Raw genomic sequence first — 18,212 nt, 5'->3', positions numbered from 1 at the left:
CTAATTGGTTTACGGACGCTCCCCATTCAAGTGGTTTGGATTAGTGAAATCGGACTAATTACCAACAAACCCCGCAGACGTATTGAAAGAACGAAAGAAAGAAAGAAAGAAAGGAAGGCGGGCGAGCGGACAATCATTTCTCCTTTTCCATCTGCGATTTGTCATTTAATGGCCGTCAATTTAAAGCCGATTGTTTTCAGGGCAGAAAATGATTGGAGTCAAAATGGCCCCTTCATCTGGCATCCCACCTCGCTCAGACATAATCTGCCGCGTAATCCCCGCGTGAGGAAGAGTCCGAGCCACCCCCATTGGTGGCCGCAGATTGAGGCCCCGCCCTCTGCTCCTACTGGATGAGTCTGCCCCGGGGGCTAAACAATATGTTGCTATTTTTCTCTCTCTTTCTTTTTTCCCCTCTCCTCTCTTAATTAAACCAACTTCAATCTGCGGCTCTTTCTCCGCCGGGATTTTTTTTTTTCCACTGCGCGATTGGACGCCCGTGTCAGTGTGGGACCGTCATAAATGGCGAAGGACGACCACAAAATGAAGCCAAATTATTAGAAGGATGGCATTCCTACTCAAAAAAAGTGTATATTCATTCATTTTCTGAAAGGCATATCCTCACGAGGCTCGCGGGGGGTGCTGGAGCCGACCTAAACTAATTCCACACAGCGATTTCCACGTTAGGAGCGAATGTAGACGCACGGCCGAAGCTCTATTTTGCGGAAATGCGAACAAAATGTTCACCGAGTTGGACCCGTGCTATTTTCCCGATTTCCAGCGGGCCACCAACTGGCCGCTGACTGTACTTTGGACACCCCAGGATCAAGATCCAAGGCCAAAAATGAAATCCCAAGATCACGTTAAGCCGTTTAATAGTGAGGAAGGAAAGAGACAGGTTTTATTGTGCGCACTACACTCCCACCTAGTGGATTGAAAGTAGATGTTCACTAAAGCGGAGGATTTAAAAAGAAGAAAAGGAGACGGACTGCTTGGCTAGCCGGCCAACTCCATCCCTGCTGGGATAGTTGCATAACCTCTGTCCTAACACAATGATATATTTCTCGCAAAAATAAGATGGAGGAAGTGAGGGGAGGAGGGGGGGGGGTGCAGAAAGAAAAAGAAAGAAAAAATAGAGTCCAAAGACGGAAGCATTCTAAATGCAAATAGACTTGCGTGCGTTTATGATAAGTGTAATTATAAGTAGGTGACGACTTGTGTATTTATTCCATTCACGTTGGTTATGCACCCCCCCCCCCCCCGCCCCCCCCCCCCTGTCCGAGAACAATGGGCCATCTGTGGTCAAGAACCATTCCAATGTCACTAAAGCTTAAAAAGGGGGCGCGGGGGCGGGGATAGTCAGGCGAGCAAGGTTAGGGGTAAGGCTAAATGGGGGGGTGGGGGTTTCGGCGCTTTTTCTGGGGGTCACTGACACAGACGGATTTGGGGAAACAACAACGTCATGCCAGGCTGTCACTTCTACCGCTAGACTTTGGGAAAGGTCAAGTGGGGGACGGCTCCCCCTAGCGGACGTTCGGCAAGACGACCATTTGGAAACAAATATTTTTCTTTTTTTTAAATACATTTGGAAGGGGGGGAATTTGGTGTTCATGAAAGATCAGAAAATCCATTTGGGGATAACTCAAGAAGGAAGAAAAAAAGGGGGGAAATATCATTAAGGCATTTGTCATGGCTTTTTGCTATGTTTGCTACCAATCCAAAGTCAAATTAGCGCGGCCTTCTTTTTCTCTCTCTATACGTCTGTTGGCATTCGCTGGGAAGAGATCACCAACACCCCCCTCTACAGAGCTCCCCCCCCCCCCCCCCCCCCCCCACCCCGCCATCAACGTGAATGTCCCTACGGGCTGAACCCTGGCTGACCTTTCACCAAATGGCTTTCCCGCTTGACTGTATGGCCACATTGGTCCATTGGGATTTGAAATCGGGACAATTCGCATGTAGAGGGTCATTGAAAACCTCCAAGAGTGGTGAGTGCCTTAGCCTCACAGTTCTGGGTTCGAACCCAGGTCCGTCCTCCTGGACTTGCTATTGGCCGGACACCGATTCAGGGTGTCCTCCCTGCATGCTTGGTGCTCATATTTAGCACGCTTCAGAAAATGAATGAATGAATAATGCCGAGAGAGCGAGAGAGAGAGAGTGAGAGAGAAAGAGAGAGAGAGACCAGAGCGGTAGAAAAGGAGACGGCAGAACGGCAGGAGACGCAGAAAGGTCTCCGAGCGTCATCGGGTCGTCGGCGACCATGCCAAACGAAACCCGGATTTTATTCTAGGACTGGGAGAGAAGCGCTCCCCGCCGCCGCCGGCCAAAATGTCCAAGTCGTCTCCCCGACTGGGTCGGCCGGCGTTACTGGGAGGAGGAGGACGGACGTGCGTTTCTGGCAAAGAGCTCCAGGGCCAGCGTTCGTGCATGCTGCGCATCGGCGAGCGACTCATGAGAGCGGGCAGCGAGGGAAACCTCCTGCGTGGACCCTCGCCACCCGCTGGGGGAACTTGGGCCGCCTGGGAACGCCACGGAGACAAAGCGGCGGACGATCATCGCCCATCGCCTCGGGTTCAAGGTAAGGATTTCAATTCAGAGTCATTGGACCGTCAACTTATCCAAATACATACATTTCATTGCTCAAAAACCATCTAAAATGAGTCTTGCCTCAATTATGGCCACTTCACTTATCGCAAATTTACTTTATGCTATTAATTACTTCTTTTTTTTGTTTTAATTTAGTTTCAAGTTGATAAAAATGTGAAAATGATTTTTGTCTGGTCTACGTGAACCGCGCTATTGGAAGGATTACTGTCATTTAAAGGGCTACTTCTCCACCAATGGAAATTGCGTATGGAAATTATGTTTTTTTTTTATCCGTTTTCTACTTTGAAACTGTCCGCCCGCCCGCCATCTTTTCCCCGAGCAGTCGGCGTGCGTAACTTGTAATCACACGCGCGGCAGCCATGAGTCAAAATGTCCCCCGGCGGTACTCGTACGTGAAATATGGCGTGCAAGTTTGTTTGGGTTCACAAATAGATTTCTCCGCCGGCGCTTTTCTAGCGCCACGGGCCGCCGCCGCCGCCCGCTAATGTGCCGCTACGTGCACACGCGGCAAGTCGAGCGCGACCAAAGGTCCACGTGGGCGTCGCGGGCGATCAGGCATGGCCACTCCGGCAGGTCATTAACTCATCCACTGCCACGTTCGGAGGGATCGGACGCCGGGACATTTTTTTTGTATTAGCTACAGTTGCTAGCTAAATGTCAACTAAATCTCATGAATATTGAGATTTCAGGGTCACTCTGTTTAGCCCGCTAGACCAGGGGTGGGCAAACTTTTGGCCCAGGGGCGGGGGCCACCTTGACTTTCAAAATGTGACAGATTGGACCGGCTCAGCACAACGAAACAAATTCAGAGACTTGTTGTGATTAAAAAGTGATGAAATGACCAAAAAAATTTTTTTTTATTTAAATCCCATTTTCATATGTTTTTACTTGGCTCTATAGCAATAACCTTAGAAAATAAGACTAGTTCATGGCTCTCTCTTTCAAAAAGGTTCCCGATCGCTGCCTGGGTTAAGCGTAGCATGACGTATTCTGGCTACTTTTCTGAAATATCACGCGTCAACGCCACCCAGGTCGTCTCTCTTTTGATCGATTGGATTTGACAGCAACGGTAGTGACATTTTTTTTCCCTCCACGTCCTGGCTGGATTTTAAAATTGCCCTTCACTTCATTGATTTCTTTTGGTCTCCTGGTTGAAATGCGCTCACGAGCTAACGCCGAACGCCTTTGGGTAACATCTTTCTGGCTCCGCAGAGATCTTGCCGGCGTATTTTCCCATGGTCCGGCGACACGTCGGAGCCCATCAAAGTCAAGGAGCCGCTTATTTTTAGTCACGCCCACAGTGCGGCTATTTTCTATCGGGAGGGAGGGAGTTTACGTATTTAAAAAAAAAAACGTGTTCTTGCAAAAGTGACCTGATCTGACTTTCTATTGGCAAGCGGATGCTGAGGCTGTGTAAAAAATAGTCCGTTCCAGGAGGAGGACTCAAAGTAATGCGTAGTGACCGCCACAGTCTAATTGGCCAACGCGAGGGGCTAATTGATGGAGGGAGGGGCTTATTATCCCAAAAGGCCAGGGCCGGCCAGCAATGGGAAAACGTTGCGCTTTCCCTCCGGGCCGCCGCTGAACTAGATCAATCCGACTTGCTTTGTCAAGGATTGGGTGGGAGGGAGTGAGAAGGGAGGGGGGGGGGGGACTCAAGCAAAGGATGGCAATTTGTTGGTTCCACATTGGAAGGAATCTAATGCCTAAACCAGGGGTGGGAAAACTTTTAGGTCCGGGGGCCACATTGACTTTAAAAATTTGACAAGTGGGTCAGCACAAGATAGGAAAAAAGTAAAAAAGTGCATCCGTTAACGGTACATATGAAATACCAACAGAAATAAAAGGACTCAAGTATTAACATACTCATCATTCAAGTCAAAAGTAGTGGACACAGCTACTGACAGTCAATGTGGCCCACGGACCACAGTTTGCCCACCCCTGGCCTAGACCCATAGTTTTGTGTGGTCGGAAAGGGGCCTTCAAAAGTCAGGACGGTAGACTTTTGTCGTCGTCGTCGTCGTCATCCACCGCAAAGTGATGCGCTCAAGAAGCAAAAAGGCAAGCGCACGCACGCCTGACCTTTGCGGCAAAAATAAATAAATAAAGCGGCAACGTGAGTGACGAGGCGCTGATGAGAAGTCTCCGTGGAGTGCGGCCGACACTCCCGGGCGCCCATTTTGTTGGTAAATGTCACCGCGTCCGACACGAGTCGTCGCCTCGTGCTTGGCCGTCCAGAGTAAACCAGCCGCGAGAAGACAGGCGTCCAATCCGGATGACTACCGTCGCCATCAGACGTCCCATCCGTTTCAACGGACGGCGGCGAAGGGACGGTCGTGAGTTCAGATTTCACATTAAAAACTGGACTGGCAGAACTCAAATCAGGAATTGAAGGCAGGCAAAACTTAAAGAGAGCCAGAAAATTCAGATTCCAACGGGAAAAAATGACTGGACGTTTGACCAAAAGTCCGAGGAGCACCGGGATAAGTAAGCAAAACCAGCGCAAGGGCTTTTTTTCGGCCGCCGTCCAAAGACACAGATGCAAATGGCTTCTCTGGACCCTCCCTAAATGTATTCTTCCCGTTGCCATGGTAGGAAAGGGCCCCGCCTCCTCCACGGAGAGTCCGCCGGTAAAGAAACAGCGCGCCGAGGACCAGCTCGGGGACGGGGGCGGGCTCCGGGCGGCCACGTTACCCCGCGGATACGCCGGCGAGCCGGAGACTCGGCTGTGGCGGCACGCCAAAGCGGGGAAGGAGGAGGAGGACGCCTTTCTGGACGAACTGAGACGCAAATACCCGCAGCAGGCGCCCGTGCTGCTGGGACATCGGGAAGGCCTCAGAGAACAGGTGAGCTCTGGGCTCGTTCCAAATGGAAAAGAATGGGCGGGGCTCAAAGAAAAGATGTACATAAAGGAAGTCGTGCAACTTTGCTGAGGGCACAGTTGAAGACTTGCAATGATGAAGGGGATATGTTAGCTTAGCACACATGCTAATTGATTAAAACATAGACATTTTTTTATGCCCCATGAAACTAGTTTAGCGTCCACTTTTGACAAACGGTCTACCGTCGTTTACGATATTTATGGATTTATTTATTTCAAGACGTCATGCTGAGAGCGTTGAAATGTGGCCCGTGTCCAAAAGGACGCGAGTTGGAACGGGAATCCCACGTGACTAGCGTGACTAGCATGACTAAGGTAACGCCGCTGGCGCTGCTGGTCCAACAGGTAGGGCCGGCATTATTTGCCGAGGTGGAGTTTTGTTGGGAGAGGAGCCAGTTGGGCTAAACGAAGGCGACGCCCACCCGCCCGAGCACCCGCCCGCCAACTGCCGCTGAAAGCTAAGCTACTTTGGAAAGGTGCCGCGTCCAAAAACCACTAAACCAGAACCGGAACTTTTGTGTTGTGGCCTTACCCGATTGTAGGTGACGCCGCGCGAGGGTGACGGAGCATCCGTTCATCAGGTAAGCAGCGCTGGGTCGAGGCGTCCAATCCCACCCTGGGGGCCAACCTGGCCAAACAAAAACAAAAGGTCATGCGGGGAAATAGTGAATGGTCGCCGCCACCGCTTTGGTTTGTCGTGGTGGTGCACAAAGTATTTGTCAAAGATTTGACGTGAAGGCGACCCATTTGAAGTGGGAGGGTTGGCAGCAAGTAAAATTAACAGCTATTATGTAATAGTAGGATCACAATTTTAAACTAAAAAAACTGAACACTTTAGATTTTTATTTAAATAGCTTAAATAAAGAAAGGTGCAATTATTCTATTTAAAAAGAGAATTTATGAAATATATACTGGAATTAAATACAAAAAGGAAGCATTGTTATTTATTGTTAATGCAATTTTGATGGATTATTTCTTATCTGCTTTATGGGGGAAATTACCTTTCAATTAAATTTATTCTATCCATTTATTATTCAATTTCTTCCATTTTTTTTTAATTATAGTAATAAGAAAAAATCTATGAAATTAAGATGGCCTCCCCATCAAGTACAAAATACGATCTATTGTTTTTGTACAATTAAAGACAATTTTGAAAAAAAATTTGTCAGTTTTCAGAAATATACCTACATCTTAGTAATAGTAAAAAAAAAAACAATAAATGAATGGGTTGAAATAAAAAGCCAAATATTCTCGATTTTTTTTCTGATTTGTGCTGCTAAATGTTGGCATCCGACCTCCGGCAATCTTTTCCTCCAATTTTTTTTTTTTGTGTCTGGCTGAATATGTTTGCTTAACGTCAAAGACTAACAAGGCAGCTCCCACAATCCAGAAAAGCAAAGCAAGGCAAAGATGGCGCCCCGGGCATCCGGCGCCTCACAATTGGCGCCCTAATCGGATGTGGCGGCGCTCTCCGCTTTGATAGAAAAATGTCTTGGCGGGTATTAATATTGAGCCCCAGCCTTGGCGGCCGGGAGCCCAAGCAAATGTCCCATTTATGGCCAGAAGAGACCTTGGCGCCGCCGCCGCCGTGTTACCTTTGGGCCCGGAATGTGATTCTTGCGTCTTCCACGTTTAGCCGAAGAAGCCGCCAGCGTCTGAAGGCGCCACCTGCCAGAGAGAGGACATGTCAGACGGAGAGCTCAACAACATCACGGCGCTCCCGTTCGCCAGGGGGTGCAAAGGCCGATCCAGTCTTCCCATCGGACGCTCCAGCGCTCAGGCCAGAGAACCGCTCGGTGAGGCCACCCGCGCTTTTACCACCGTTGCCTTTTGTCCATCCAAACCATCGCATTTGCCGTTTTGTCGTCTTATAGAATTTACAGCAGGGGTGGGCATACTTTCGGGCCCGGGGGTCACATTGACGGATGGGCCGGGTTAGCACAAGATACGATACATATTAAAAAAAAGTGCACCCGTTAACAGTACATATGAAACAAACAGTGATGGCACCGTCTTGGGAAAAAAATATTTGGACAATGTCGGCGGGCCGGATTAAATAGCCTCGCGGACCGGATGTGGCCCGCGGGCCGTAGTTTGCCTATTTCTGATTTAGAGTTTAAGATGACGCACCATCTGCAAAGCCAAAACATCATTAGCCAATTTCATAAGACGATATCCTCATTTTCAGGCTACTTAATTCATAGGACTGTACAGGCTTAATATGTTTTGATATTTTTTTTAAAAGACCATGGATTTATCGGGAAATTGTGACATAAAGTAAATATTGCTCAAGCTAGTCCTCACAAAAGCCAATGAGTAAGTTCATGCTAACTGTCGTACACCCTGATTGGCGTTAGCATTTGCAATCAAAGTGGGCGAATAGCTTTTTACAAATAACATCCGCGTTAGCATCTACTTAACATTATCAATCACGTTCTGGGTACTAAACAACACAAATGAGACACGCTCAGGAATATATATGACGGAAACGTTTATGTCTAAAAATGTACTCGCATTTAAAACAAAGTACTTGGAAGAATAGCGTTAGCGTAGCACTAGCTGTTAGCACCTGCATTCTAGATAGACGACGCCCACTACACGACCTCATGTATTACGTCTCGTAGAATAACTTTTAAAATGTTATCGTCTTACCTCCACTCATAAATGTGCTGCTTCTTTCAAATAAAAGCATGGCCACTTTGCTCGCCAAAGTCCTTTTTATCTTTTTCACTTTTAAAACTCTCTTCGTCTCAATGGACACGTTCTGCTAGCTTGCTAATACTGTCGCTAATTCTATTGTTTGGTGCCGAAAAGTGCGCCAAATTGGAATCGCTGCCTCACTACCGCCACTGTGAGGTGAGGAATGAAAAGTGCAAGCACATCAAATTCTGTATTGGCACACTGCATGTTCCCAGACTTTTATGATATGAATGGTTGTTGAAAACGTTTCAAATGTTGAATTTCGATGTGTTTTTTCCCTTTAGGAGTGCTGTACCTTCAGTATGGAGAGGAGACCAAGCAGGTCCGGATGCCGACGGAGATCCAGAGCGAGGAGACGCTGCGGGCCCTTTTCGTGGCCGCTTTTCCGCAGCAGCTCAGCATGCAGAAGCTCCGCTCTCCCAACGTGGCCGTGTACATCAAGGACACGCGCCGCAACGTCTACTTTGACCTGGAGGACATTAGGTGAGAACAAATAGATTCTGCTCCAGGCCGGTGTTGAAACTTTCCACCCACCCCACGTCTTTCTCGGCTTCTTCCAGAAATATCACATCACACTCCTGTCTCAAACTTTACCATAAAGACGCCTCCTCGCTGGTGTTCCAGCGTCACGGCAGGCCCAGCGACGCAGACACAAACGCCAAGGTGAGGGAGGGAGGACTATTTTCCTTTTTTTTCAGCATCCCGATCCCCCGTGACCGGTCTTTTGGTCCCTTTTGGTCGGCGGCCAAAAGTCGGAGCACCCGATGGCCTGAAAAAGAATGTGGTCCCATTTCCCGTGGCGGGTATGGACCTGGGTTAACGGCATCTCTTTTGAATTTCTGACGTGTTTGTCACTCAGCACTCATTTCAAACGTTTCCTTTTTATTAGTCCACAAATTTTCCAGCTGTCTTACAGCCCGTCTTTCCGGTTCTCGTTGAAGTGACTGGAAATGAGCGGGCGCCAGAGCCAAGGCGCCGGGCTCCTTGGTGCCGTTGGCTCGCATTTGCGCCGTGACGTTTGAAGGGCCGCTAATGAGAGGCGGGCGGCCGAGGGAGGCAAATCATGTGCGATATGGCCTCGCCACTCCAATCAAATCATTTGTGGGAAAGTCGTAACGCGTCTCGAACAAAAAATGTGGCGTGGAGCTCACCCGTTGAGCTCGACGAACAAAAAATGTGGCGTGGGGCTCGAAAAGACCTCTCGTCGCCCTGGCGGAAACGGCTGCGGGGTGGCCATGTTGGTAGGGGCGACGTTAGCGTCAAAGTCATTGCGTTGACATTGATACCGGAAAGTCCCGGTTGGCTTATTTTTCAAGGTCCAGACTATTTGAAGTGGAAGGAATGGCATGAAAAATACAATAGTTGATGATCCGTATGCTAGCGTGCTCGCCCATGACCTCATTTTAGCGGCCTAAAAGCCACGCTTGACTAACAACCAGATGGTTATTCAAATGTCAAGCCGGCATTGCGTCCCATTCCTCTGCCGTTTCCGTTCCCAGCTCACCAAAGAAGTCCTCTACGGCAGCCACAGTCCGGTCCACAGACTGTCTCCGTCGCCCCGCGGGAACCTCCACAGTTTGCGAGGCTCGGCGTCCCCGCCCACCGTGCGTTCCGTGCCTTCGTCCCCGTCCAGGGTGGCCTACGGCGGCGGGAGGGCCTCCACGGGAAGCGTGGACGCCGTGGACGCCGCCCCGGCTCCGCCCAGAGAGCGTCTGATGGGCGTGGCCTCCGGCGGGAGCGCCATACTCGAGAGGCGAGACGTCAAACCCGGTAAGGGATGTCGATGGCGTTAGCCGATAGCGGGCATTTTGGCGACGTGCCCATAGCGGCCATTTTTGTGTCTCACCCTCTTTCAGACCAAGAGTCGGGAAGTCGCATGAGCGTGGCCCACGGAGGCGGAGCCCAACGTTACCCGGACGCCGCCTCGTCTTCCTCTTCCCCGCTGGAACGGGAAGGAAGCTTGGTTTTGGGTTCGGCGTCCTCCCGCTGCAGCGCCGCTTCGTCCCGCCCGGGAGATGCGGCGGACGGGGGGCCGGGAGGGGTCCCCGGTGGTCTCAAGCAGTACCGCGCTTCCGTCCAGCCTCTGGTGGGATACCTGGAGCAGCGCACGCAATCCCTGCACAGGTAGAAAGGACCATAAAGTGGATCAAGACCTGACTTAAGTCATCGTTATTTGTCATAGATCGAATCATTTTTGGGTGTCCAAAGATGGAAAAGGAATGACATTAATGCCTTGGTAGTTATGTTCCAAGACCTGCGTGACCTTGTCCTATTATTTTAAAAGCCTTTCTTGTACTATTATTGAATTCCAAGCGTGTAAAATGGATCAGCACCACCACGACGTTATCGTCAAACGCGGGAATCGTCCAAATGACTTGTTCGGTTCATTCAATCCGACAGACGTTTCCCCCGCGTTTTGTTTGTTTCCCATTCCAGACAGCAAAGTCGTGAGGGTCAAGTTCCGCCATTTGGAAGCCCGCCTCCCTCCCCGCAAGTGCGTTTGAAGGAGGGCCAGATTATCGGAGGGGTGGGCCTGGTGGCCCGTGCCTCGCCCAACGGGGAAATGACCGAGCGGCGGCGGCGGGGGAGCGCCTCCACCTCGTCCCTGTCGTCCGTCTTTGCCGACGCACCGCCGGAAAACCTCCTTTGGGCACACATGAGCGCCTTCGATGCGCAGAGGTGAGCGCTAACATTTTAGCATTTCAGCCCTACTACTCAAGTCAGGTGAGTTTTTGGATCTATAAAAACGGAATATTCAGAGCTTTTAATCCCTAATCTAAATATTCTATCTAAAATGGTCCAACCTACATCAAATCGAGTTGTCGTTTTAAATGGCGTCACCCGTCTTTCTGTTTTCAGCCAAAGAATGAAAGAAATGGAGGGTCAAATTGCCAGTCTGGCGGGGCTGGTTCACCACGCGTTATCGTTGAAAGACGACGCGTCCAAAGGCCTGGGCAGGTCGGTATTCGGACCAAAATGATTCCCGTTTGTTCACTAAGAAAAAAAACTCAAAAAAATTCACCTGGCTGGTCGGCCGCCGTCGACGTCGTCCGAAGCAAATTTGGCGTCACGGCCGATCCTCCCAGTTCAACTGAATTGGACAAAAAAAAAATGGAAAAAGTTGAAGCTTACAGCTGGAAAATAGACTTGATTATGAACCAATCACGAAATATTCCATCAACTAACGCAGAGTTTATTTTGCAGTGAAGGTGCCAAAGAAAATCATCCCGGTAAGTCCGTTATTCCACTTCTTCAAGAAATCGGGTACAATACCGGCCATTTGTTGTTGTTTTTTTTAGTTGTGCCGGAGTGTCCGGCGAGCCGCGGCGCCGCGGACTCGAGGGACGGCGAGCTGGCCCGGCGTTTGGCGCGCCTCAAGAGCAACGTGGTGGAATTACGACTGCAATTGAAGCAACTTCGACACTTGCAAGTGGGTGCCGGTCAGCAAGTTATAGAAGATGAAGGACAATGACATCATTTTGGGCCCCGCCCACAGATATCTCAGCAAGAAAGCGTAAGCGGCATGTTGCGCACGGCCGGCCGTGACCTGCTGCCACCGCCGTCGGCGTCCAATCGCCCGACGGGGCCCAGGGAGCGGCTGGAGGAGGACAGGATTCTCTACCTGGCTGCCGAGGAAAGAATACTTGGACAGCTCAGGTGATGATACTTCTATTCTAGTACAAAGTTTTAATGGCATGGCGACCATTCCCTTTTGTCCGTCTCTCAGCGAACTGGAGGACTACGTGGACGGCTTAAATGGCGGTCCGTCGCCTATCACGCTGACGGACGTGGAGGACGGCGCGGTCAACCTGCGGCGAGTCGGGGAGACCCTGGCCGTCCTCAAAGGTTTGCCGTGGCCCGGCTTTTGCTCCGCCCCCCACTAAAATACTCATTTTTCTGGGTCTGTCCAGGAGATTTCCCCCAACTGCAGGCCAAGATGCGCTCGGTGCTGCGACTGGAAGTGGACGCGCTTCGCTTCCTCAAGGAGGAGCCTCAGAAAATGGACGCCATGTTAAAAAGGGTCAAAGCCCTGACGCAAGCGCTCAGCTCCCTCCGCAGGTAACGGGCTGTCGCAAAAAAAACGGTACTTGGACGTCCGGCGACAAAACGTCCGGGCGACGAAACGTCCGACCACGGCAAAAGACGGGCAAAAATCCAGCCGCCACGGCGTGTGCTGCCTGATTGACAGGTGCGTGTCGGAGTCCACCCCGAGCCCACCCAGACCGGCCCGGGCCGAATCTCCCGGGGCCCCGGAACGGGACCGAGAGCCTCCCGTGGGCGGGAGTCCGCCACCCGCCTCGCCCAAGGCGCCACCCCGTACCCGGACGCCGTCTAGCGACCGCGTGGCCCCGCCTTCCCCGGCGGCCGTGGCGCGCAGGCCCGGCGCGGGGATTGAAGCGCCCCGGCTCAACCCCGCCCACGCAAGAGAGCAGCCGAGCGTGACCAAGGTAGGAACCTCCGCAAAAACGCCAAAGTCAATCCAAACGTGACGGCTTACCTGGACGCGTGGCCAAGGTGAGTCCTCGCAGCCCAGAAGGAAGCCCCGCCCCGCAGACTCGGCCACTCCACTCCCGTGAACTTCACAGATCCGGCGTGCCGGAAAAACCGCCGGGGGATCACGTGGAAACCCTAGTGAGCATAAAAAAGAAATGTTAAAATGAAGAAAATCAAACCTCCTAAAAAGTACTTCCGAGTCTAAAATGAATGTCGCCATTTTGACAGGAGGGCGAAGAAGGAGGACGTCCCACCACGGCGTCCGTCCCCGATCCCGAGCCGCCCTCCCATCCGGCGCCGGCTTCAGGTTGGAAACCTCCAAAATAATTATTCCAAAACAGCAAAACAGAGGTCAGAAAGGTCAAAACGCCATTCAGGTCGGCAATTGGCGACGGAAGCCCAAAGGTCGTCTTCTCCGAAGCCCGTGAGACGGATGGAAAAACCTCGGCGGTCCATCCTGGAGAAGAAGCAGAGCCCCGATCGGAGTGTCCCCACCAGGTGAACGCCCCTTTTAAAGTCCTCCCTGGACGGGGATCTCAACAATCGCCGCCACGTTTGCCTATTTCCCAGAATGCCCGGCGCTTCCCCGGGCCAAATGGACCCGGCAAAAGCACCGGAGGTCAACGAGACTGACGGGAAAGCGGCGCTTGGACGGCAGGTGGGTTCGGACCAGACCACTTTGTGGGGTTTTCTTCCAAACTGGGGGTGCTTTTTCGTCTCCCGGTGCTCCTCTCGTTGAACTTGAATCTACTCTCGTCTTGGCAAGGGTGGCGGCCAGGAAGGAGCGGCGGCGGTTCTTCAAAGACGAGACCCGGAGGTCAAAGGTGAAGGACAAACTTCTGCTACTTCTTCAGAAAGCAAGGACGACGGGGAAGGCGACAAAAGTCGATTAACGGAAGAAATGCAACAGGTACGTACCATCATTTCGTCCAAATGGAACCCGACGACAACGATAAACATCCGTGACCGGACGTTTGGTCACTGGACATTTGGTCGCCCTTTTTTTTTGGTAACAGAGAGTTTACTGTTGAAAGCAGCTCTCAAAATTACATTCATGAGAGTTTAAAATCTAAATATCTACTGTTTTCAATAGTACTTAAATATTAAACAGTACTTAGATATTAAACTCTCTGTCATGAATCTAATTTTGAGAGCTGCTGGCTTCAACAATCGACAAACAATCCTCTTATTTTAGGTGCCAATGGGGGGCAACAAATTGCCCGTCGAACAACCAACCCAGAAAGCAATCCTTCCGATTGGCCACCCACCAACGCTTCCGTTGGGCTTTTCCAATCGTTTAACTATGAATCGGGAAATCCTCCATGGTTCCCCAAACACTGACCAAAGCAAGTCGTCGACCATCACGACTCTACCGGAAGACCCAACCGTAGGCCAAAACGGCACAAAACGGACGCCAAAAGAGAAATTCCACCGTACGGACCGGACCGCCGAGGGCCAGTCGCCGCTAGAGAAAGACTTCCCGGGAGAAGAAGAAGAAGAAGGAGGAAGCTTGAGCCCTGATATTTTGGACGAAGGAGGACCGCCTCCCCCTCCGCTAGCATCGCGTCAGATGAGCTCAGAGTCGGACTCGAACCGCCTGTGGACCATCTTCGAATACGACGAAGACCTCGAGCGAGAAGCCCTTTGGGAAGAGAAAGGGACAGAAAACGTCAGCGGAAATCAACCCGCCGAGGAGGCTCCTTCCCCCGACAAAAACCGAGCCCACTTGCTCAAAAAGCCGAGCCGTGGGTTCAAATTCAAGTTCCCCAAAAGCAAGCTGTGGGCATTTGGCAAGGCCAAAACGACGCCCGACAAGTCTCCCGCCGAACAAACGGCCACGTCGGACCGGGTGGCCCACGGGCAGAAGGAGTCCGAGTCCGGGATCCTCGGGGGGGAGGAGGGCCGGCGAGAGGGAAGCCCCTCCAAGAGGCCGGCCTCTCACATCAACAAGAATTTCAACTCGCCCCAGAGCAAAAGGGTCAAAGGGCAACTGCCGCCCGTGGCCGTCAAATCTTCCCCCAAGAAACAGGTCGGCGGCCATTTGCACTGGGGCTTCTTGGCTGGCTTGGTTTTGGTGATGGGATCCCCTTTGGCTTTTTAACCCAATTCAATTGCCACATCAAAATGACTAACGAATGAATGAATGAATGAACTTACCCTCTTTAGGCGGCGATAGAAGTCCAATCCATCCATCCCCGTCTAGTTTTCTTTCTTTCTTTTTCTCCCGGACTTTTGGTGTCGACTTGAGCGTAGATCTTTTTTTTCCAGTCCAACTAAAACGTGTCTGTTAGTGAACGCCGCTTTCTTGCTTCCAGATGGGCGGGGCTTCCAGTCAGCGAACGCACGGCAGGTTCCGCCGCCGGTCCGGCTCGCCTGAAAAGACGGGCAAAGAAGTCAAGCGGGCGTCTAGCCAGAAGCCAACGGGCCAGGTGAACGCCTCAAAATAAGCCTCGGGTGTCCTCATCAAGGTCAGACGGCACTGTGTCATACCATGGGCCGTTTTTCTTTTGGAATGGCTATGAAAGTGATCTTCCACAAATGTGAAATGTACCGTGACCGGTCGTTTGGTCGCCGGTCGTTTGAGTTTACTGTTGAAACCAGCTCTCAAAATGATAGTTGATCTGCTGATATTTGTGACTATGGACTTTTAAGACAGCTGCATATTGACTTGTCACCACGCGATAAATGATCCATTTTGAAGGAAGGAAGGCCCTGCCGTCCGTCCTCTGGCACCTCTGAAACCCAATAATAGTCCAGCGTAGTCCACTCCCTGTTTGCAGGACGGAGGCGGCGAGGCTGCGGCGGTGGCTTCACGCGCTTGGGGTGCTTCTAAGATCCCGGCCTTGCGCCCTAGTTGCGGGAAAGCCCCTTGTCGGGCGTCCCCAGATAGCCTGCAGACCACCTTCTTCTCTTCCTCCTCTACTTGTGGGAAAGCTCCCTCTCCCGCCTCCTCCCGTTTGGCTCCTCCTCTTCCTCCTCCTCCCACCGCTCCTAAACCGGCGCCGTCGGCCCCCCGAGAACTTTCCGCGGCGTCCCCGCCTCCTGGCAAGTCTTTGGGCCCTTCTCTGAATCTCCACCGTCTGCTCCCGTCGCCGGCGTCCCCCCGTTTGCGTGGTCGCCCGGGCGCCGCCGGCTCTCAGCTGGCCTCTTACTCCTCCTCCTCTTCCTCCTCATACTCTTCGTCATCGGCCTCGTCTTCTCCCGCCTCCGTTTCGCCCACCTCGCCGTCGCCCTTTATCCAGTCGGCGGGGAATGGCGGAGGGTCTAAAGTCAACGAAGGATAGGACGACATATCACTTAACTAACACACTTCTCAATCAATGGTATTCCTGTAATGCACATCCTGTACACAAGGGGGTAGCAGATATGCGCGAGATACCAAAATTCCAGTAGTACGCCCAATTGGCCCCTCCCAGTCGAAGTCGATTGGCCGTCAAGTGCCGTCAATGCGTTCATGCTATTGTGCTAAGCTAATAAGAAGCCGTTTTAAAAATCCAAAGCACTAGTCACAAGTTTTAGTAGATTATGATTTACATGAATAATACATGCAAGACAATTATAGCAACAGCTGCTCTTCTTGGAGTACATTTAATATTTTACTCACGGGTAAAAAAATCTGTTATTTTATTTTTTTTATACGGCTCCTAACACAATGCAAAAAAATATGGAAAGCTTTAAATGGATGTCTCTACCAGGAAAAGCAAATGTATTAAGATGTCATGTGACACGCATGTTAAATATAATAGATGTCAGTCATTTTCCAACGGTACCGTGTTTGTATGGAGTCAAAAAGTTACGCGTGGACAATTACATGAGATCTTTAAATGTGCTACTATATTGTAAGAATTGACTGGCAAGTCTACAGAGCCATTAAATATGCAAGTATGTAAAAATAGATATGGAAAAAAAGACCTATGCAAAGAAGAAATTGTTGTTATTTTCCACATCAGCAAATGTATTTTGTGAAATGTACTTTTATATAGAGTAGAAGATGATCCTTTCTTTGAAAGCTGTGTTAGTGGACAAATGGGAACCGACGCATCCGTCTATTGACTCAGTTCTTTTCAGTCTTTCACGCATGTTTGTTGAAAAAATATATATTAAAAATAACCATTAAAAAAATTTAATAGTTATCTTTTTTTTCATTAACAAGCTATGTATTTTTGTGTAAAAGTAATTGGTCGCCGATGAATGCAATAATGAATTGAATTCGTTTTTCTTTGTCTGGAAATTATACTGGCATGCGTCCCTTTTAAAAAGAAAAAAAAAGTAATAAGGTGGCGCAATAATTGGGCAAATGATTAATAATTAGTTCCATCACAGCGTAATGAGCTCATATGTAAATTGCGCAATCCCAGAGCCCGCCCACCTGCCACTGTGTAATTAGCCTGTAATTCCATTGCATCTTATGGAACGCCAAATGTGTGCGTGTGTATGACAAAAAAGTGGGAGGGGCTGTCGAGTAATTAGAAATTGCTCACGTCTAGCGTTTCCATTAATTAATTACAAGGTTTTCTGTGTCCTGGTACGTTTTTTTTCTTTTTATTCTAACTGTGATGCGTCGTCGTCGGAGGACAGCCAAACCAACAAGGAACTCTGCAACTTCTTAATCACACATCTTCCTCATTTGCATTTATAATTGCAATTAATTCGGATTTTTATGCGCGAGTGGGATGTGGACTGCAGTGATGGATTAATGGGGACACATTTTGATTTCATTTTGTCCCCTCTTTAAGGGTTTCAAATGCCGGATCCATCGGAGTACAGCTAGAAATGAGGATATTTATTGTTTTTGTTTTCGTTAAGGTTTTTAATTGGATGTTGGATTGACAGTTGTTTGCCTGATGTTTGTGCAGTTTTAAAAAGTGTCAAATAAACATTTAGGACATGCGGCAGGAATATTTACTGTTAACGATTTATCTGAATGAGTGATTAGGATTTTCTAACACATTTTGAGATGGATTTGCTGTTGTTTTTAAAAGTCATTTGTGGCTGTAGTGTGTGCTAGCACCTACCTTTTAAAGTCTTTCAAGTCTTTAAAGTCCAACTTGAGTGGCAAATCTGGACATTTTGTCCCATCTCAAGGCATCAAATTCATGATTGGAGTCCATAAATCTGGAAAAAGACAAAAGATGTTGGTGTTAAATGAACTGTAAATCAAATGAAAAATGTCATTTTGGAGTGCTCTCTATTTAAAAAGCACCTAAAAACAACAATATCTTCACTAGAATCCCCTCCCACAATAAAGGGGGAGGAGCCAGTCCTCTCGGATATGTAGCACATGACCTTGGCTCAGGTAGCCTAATATGAATTTGGTGTGGCGGACCCGGGGGGGAGGGGGGGGCTACGTCGGGCCTTGACAGGCGCCAATTACAAGTTGAGCAGTAAGTACCCCACACCGTCATTAACAGTTAATTAAATCAAATCTATCAGGAATTCAAGCTGTCGAGAGCAATTTAAATGAAAAGAGGCTTTTGTGGGCAAAAGTGGTCTTTGTAGACCAAATGTGCGCGTTGGGAACGGAAAAGAGACG

At 49.9% G+C, this 18,212-nt stretch overlaps 1 protein-coding gene across 1 annotated transcript; it reads left to right on the top strand.

The window, feature by feature from the left end:
- Positions 1-2,167: 2,167 nt before the first annotated feature.
- Positions 2,168-15,963, top strand: LOC144201158 (uncharacterized). The gene is made up of 23 exons (XM_077723568.1): positions 2,168-2,575; positions 5,200-5,450; positions 7,122-7,281; positions 8,470-8,668; positions 8,746-8,848; positions 9,685-9,955; positions 10,042-10,309; positions 10,622-10,864; positions 11,045-11,143; positions 11,390-11,415; positions 11,485-11,615; positions 11,682-11,842; positions 11,913-12,031; positions 12,097-12,244; positions 12,375-12,633; positions 12,701-12,817; positions 12,908-12,986; positions 13,057-13,177; positions 13,250-13,337; positions 13,446-13,589; positions 13,875-14,708; positions 14,995-15,108; positions 15,460-15,963. Exons 1-23 carry the CDS (start codon positions 2,326-2,328, stop codon positions 15,961-15,963), a joined length of 4,689 nt encoding a protein of 1,562 aa, XP_077579694.1. The 5' UTR covers positions 2,168-2,325.
- Positions 15,964-18,212: the final 2,249 nt, after the last annotated feature.

The sequence above is a fragment of the Stigmatopora nigra genome, chromosome 9, assembly GCF_051989575.1.
Source record: "Stigmatopora nigra isolate UIUO_SnigA chromosome 9, RoL_Snig_1.1, whole genome shotgun sequence".
Taxonomy (NCBI): domain Eukaryota; kingdom Metazoa; phylum Chordata; class Actinopteri; order Syngnathiformes; family Syngnathidae; genus Stigmatopora; species Stigmatopora nigra.
This window is presented reverse-complemented; position numbering and strand designations above follow the sequence as displayed.

Excerpts from the sequence above, each read along its gene's own strand:
- LOC144201158 (XM_077723568.1), top strand. The coding sequence starts at position 2,326 with ATGTCCAAGTCGTCTCCCCGACTGGGTCGGCCGGCGTTACTGGGAGGA. Across the intron at positions 8,849-9,684 it reads ACGCAGACACAAACGCCAAG|CTCACCAAAGAAGTCCTCTA; the intron begins GTGAGGGAGGGA and ends TTCCGTTCCCAG. Across the intron at positions 12,987-13,056 it reads CCATCCGGCGCCGGCTTCAG|GTCGGCAATTGGCGACGGAA; the intron begins GTTGGAAACCTC and ends AACGCCATTCAG.